Below are 2,500 nucleotides of genomic sequence, written 5' to 3'. Positions count from 1 at the left end.
GAACGACGAGAGACGATAACTACATACAGGGAGTAGATAGTCTAGTGGCCATACTGAACCAGTTCCTTGAAATCGATACGATATAGTCTGCCCTCGGTTCGGGTGTATTTAACGCGGTTTTTTCTAGGTGGCAAAGCTACTTACTAGACGCGCACCAATGCGGCGCGCAGCAAACGATTCCAATACGTAAAATGTTTTCGTAAAATGATACCAAATTTATGAAGGAAACCCGATTGCCATCAGTACATTAGATGTTCGTGTTTAAGAAGAGGGATTTAGGCTAGGGGGCGGCAGCAGCTGCAGTGGAGGGGCGTACGATGTACCAAAATAAGTGCACAAGAGGAAGCTCTTTTCCACTCAAACAGAATCGGTCCCTGAGTACGATAATTTTATATGAATAAATTGCATACATACCATACGCAGAACCTACTCCATTGGGGCGGAGGGATGGGGGTGTCACTATCATTATCAGCCTCAAGAAGGAACACACCATACAAAAGGGTGTGCCCACTGATCCATACACCCTAAAGCTGCTCCTCTATCTCACAAATCAAATTTTCGTTTTTATCGGAATTATATCTGTTATCGGGACGGATGTCTTGTGTTTTTGGGCACCCGACGCACGTGGTCATGAGGGGATTTAGATCTTCTGCTGCGCCCGCTTTCATTGATAACCAGCGAGCATATCCATTCGTCGAGACAACGGACTCGAACCCGGATCGAACGGCGGCAGACCTCGTTGCGTTGCTTTCAGTACCAAGCGCAGCCATGAGCCAGCTTAAGCTTCCGCCCTACCAAAAGAGGAAAATTAGTCCGTCCGGACGACCTCAAACGCTTAACATCAGTGGCGGCCTTGCCGCAGCAACTACCAGCAGCAAAAAGTCTCCTCTCGGCTATGGACTGCAGAGTCCCGAGGAGTCTCCCTCACTTCCGGATGGTTACGTTCCGCTGCATAGCCAAGTCGCGGGTCATGCCTTTCACAAAGGTACCGGATCGCTAGGTAAGTGAAAGCCCCGCTGCAACGCGTGCTCCGTCCATCAACTCTCTAGCGTCTGTGTTTGTCGCTTCAGGTCTGCTCAAGTGTATCGACGATGGTTCCGTGTTGAAACCGGCCGCTAAGTTGCTGGCTGGTGCACGGGAGCTAAAGTTCTACCAACAGATCGAAGCAGCCGATGCTAAGCAGAAGGAGTTGCTGCTATTACGCCAGGTGATACCACAGTTTCGTGGTCATCTGCAGCTACCGGTTAATGGGGAGCTGTTGGAGTTCCTGAAGCTTGAAGACCTGACCCAGGGCATGCTGGAACCGTGCATTATGGACATCAAGATCGGTCGTCGGTCATGGGATCCGATGGCGACGGAGGAAAAGCGTAACTACGAGGCATCCAAGTACGTCGAGAGCCGTGAAGCGTACGGTTTTTGCATACCGGGGTTTCAGGTCCATTCGCTGCAGCAGAGCGGTCGGCTGCTTCGCTACGGCAAGGAGTACGGCAAAAAACTAAACGTCGTCACTGTAAAGGATGCGTTTCGCAAATTTCTAAATGCCGATCAAGGTTTCTGTCGGCAGCAGTTGATCCTTTTCCTCACGGATCTCTGGAACATACAGAAGTGGGCACGAACGCAAACTTCGTACCGTCTTTACGCTAGCTCGGTGCTGCTTATATACGATGCACGACGCTTGAAACCGGTGCTCCAGCATGCCGGTAAACGATCGCCAAGAAGCCCTGCGGCTGTCTACACACCTACCACACCGCCTACACCGGTGCTGCAGCGTAGTGGTAGCACCGGTACACCTGCCACAACCCCTACCTTCTCTACGACGTCCGTTAACGAGCTGGGCGATGTGGAACCGCTGCAGCACTACTTCAAGATCCAGCGAAGTCATTCCACCAATCATAACTATGATGAGGCATGTTCCAGATGCGCTACGGCTGACGGTTGCTCCATAACTCACTAAAATTATCTTCTCATTTTCCAATTTTCCTCCCGCAGGATATTAAGGTAATGAAGCAAAATTATACCTTCATGTTGGACAACCTTGTTGGCTCGTACGAGGAGAAAATCTGGGCCAAGGCGCGAATGATCGACTTTGCGCACACGTTCCCGGCACAGGCACAGTCCACCAACGAACGGCCCACGGTTGACCACAACTACCTCGAGGGCATTGATAATTTGGTGAAGCTGTTCGAGGGTTTCCTGCGTGATTGTGAAATTCAAAACGCTCCACCGCGGCTGGCACTGAGCTGAGGACGTGTGCGCTAATAATGATTTCTAAAATTTTATCGAAAAATTTATAAATATATAAGACTTGTATATTTCTATGCATGTGTACAACGACGAGGTCGGATTCCTAGTGGCTATTGTTGGTTCCTGAAAACAGGACAACGGAACCCCCTGCGGGCGCACGATGGTTGGTGGTTTTATTTCTAAACAGAAAATAAAAAAAAACTATCCCGCATATTGTCACAATCGTTACAAGCTCTCTATCTCTGTCTACCTTTCT

At 49.6% G+C, this 2,500-nt stretch overlaps 3 protein-coding genes across 3 annotated transcripts in view; 2 read left to right on the top strand and 1 right to left on the bottom strand.

The window, feature by feature from the left end:
- LOC126575480 (hydroxyacyl-coenzyme A dehydrogenase, mitochondrial-like) overlaps window positions 1-418 on the top strand; it is a 4,587-nt gene extending 4,169 nt beyond the window's left edge. The window contains exon 3 of the mRNA XM_050236194.1: window positions 1-418. This exon is cut by the window's left edge and continues 327 nt beyond it. Coding sequence (XP_050092151.1) covers window positions 1-86 — 86 coding nt within the window. The 3' untranslated portion in view covers window positions 87-418.
- A 350-nt stretch (window positions 419-768) lies between these two features.
- Window positions 769-2,244, top strand: LOC126575479 (inositol polyphosphate multikinase-like). The gene is made up of 3 exons (XM_050236193.1): window positions 769-1,000; window positions 1,071-1,906; window positions 1,990-2,244. The coding sequence occupies exons 1-3, from the start codon at window positions 769-771 to the stop codon at window positions 2,242-2,244; spliced, it is 1,323 nt and encodes a 440-aa protein (XP_050092150.1).
- Window positions 2,245-2,293: 49 nt separating this feature from the next.
- Window positions 2,294-2,500, bottom strand: part of LOC126577044 (mitochondrial 2-oxoglutarate/malate carrier protein-like) — a 3,239-nt gene continuing 3,032 nt past the window's right edge. The window contains exon 5 of the mRNA XM_050238445.1: window positions 2,294-2,500. This exon is cut by the window's right edge and continues 763 nt beyond it. The gene's annotated coding sequence lies outside the window, so the exon portion shown is untranslated.

This window comes from Anopheles aquasalis, chromosome 3, assembly GCF_943734665.1.
Source record: "Anopheles aquasalis chromosome 3, idAnoAquaMG_Q_19, whole genome shotgun sequence".
Lineage (NCBI taxonomy): Eukaryota > Metazoa > Arthropoda > Insecta > Diptera > Culicidae > Anopheles > Anopheles aquasalis.
This window is presented reverse-complemented; position numbering and strand designations above follow the sequence as displayed.

Excerpts from the sequence above, each read along its gene's own strand:
- LOC126575479 (XM_050236193.1), top strand. The coding sequence starts at position 769 with ATGAGCCAGCTTAAGCTTCCGCCCTACCAAAAGAGGAAAATTAGTCCG. Across the intron at positions 1,001-1,070 it reads CAAAGGTACCGGATCGCTAG|GTCTGCTCAAGTGTATCGAC; the intron begins GTAAGTGAAAGC and ends TTGTCGCTTCAG. Across the intron at positions 1,907-1,989 it reads CCAATCATAACTATGATGAG|GATATTAAGGTAATGAAGCA; the intron begins GCATGTTCCAGA and ends TTCCTCCCGCAG.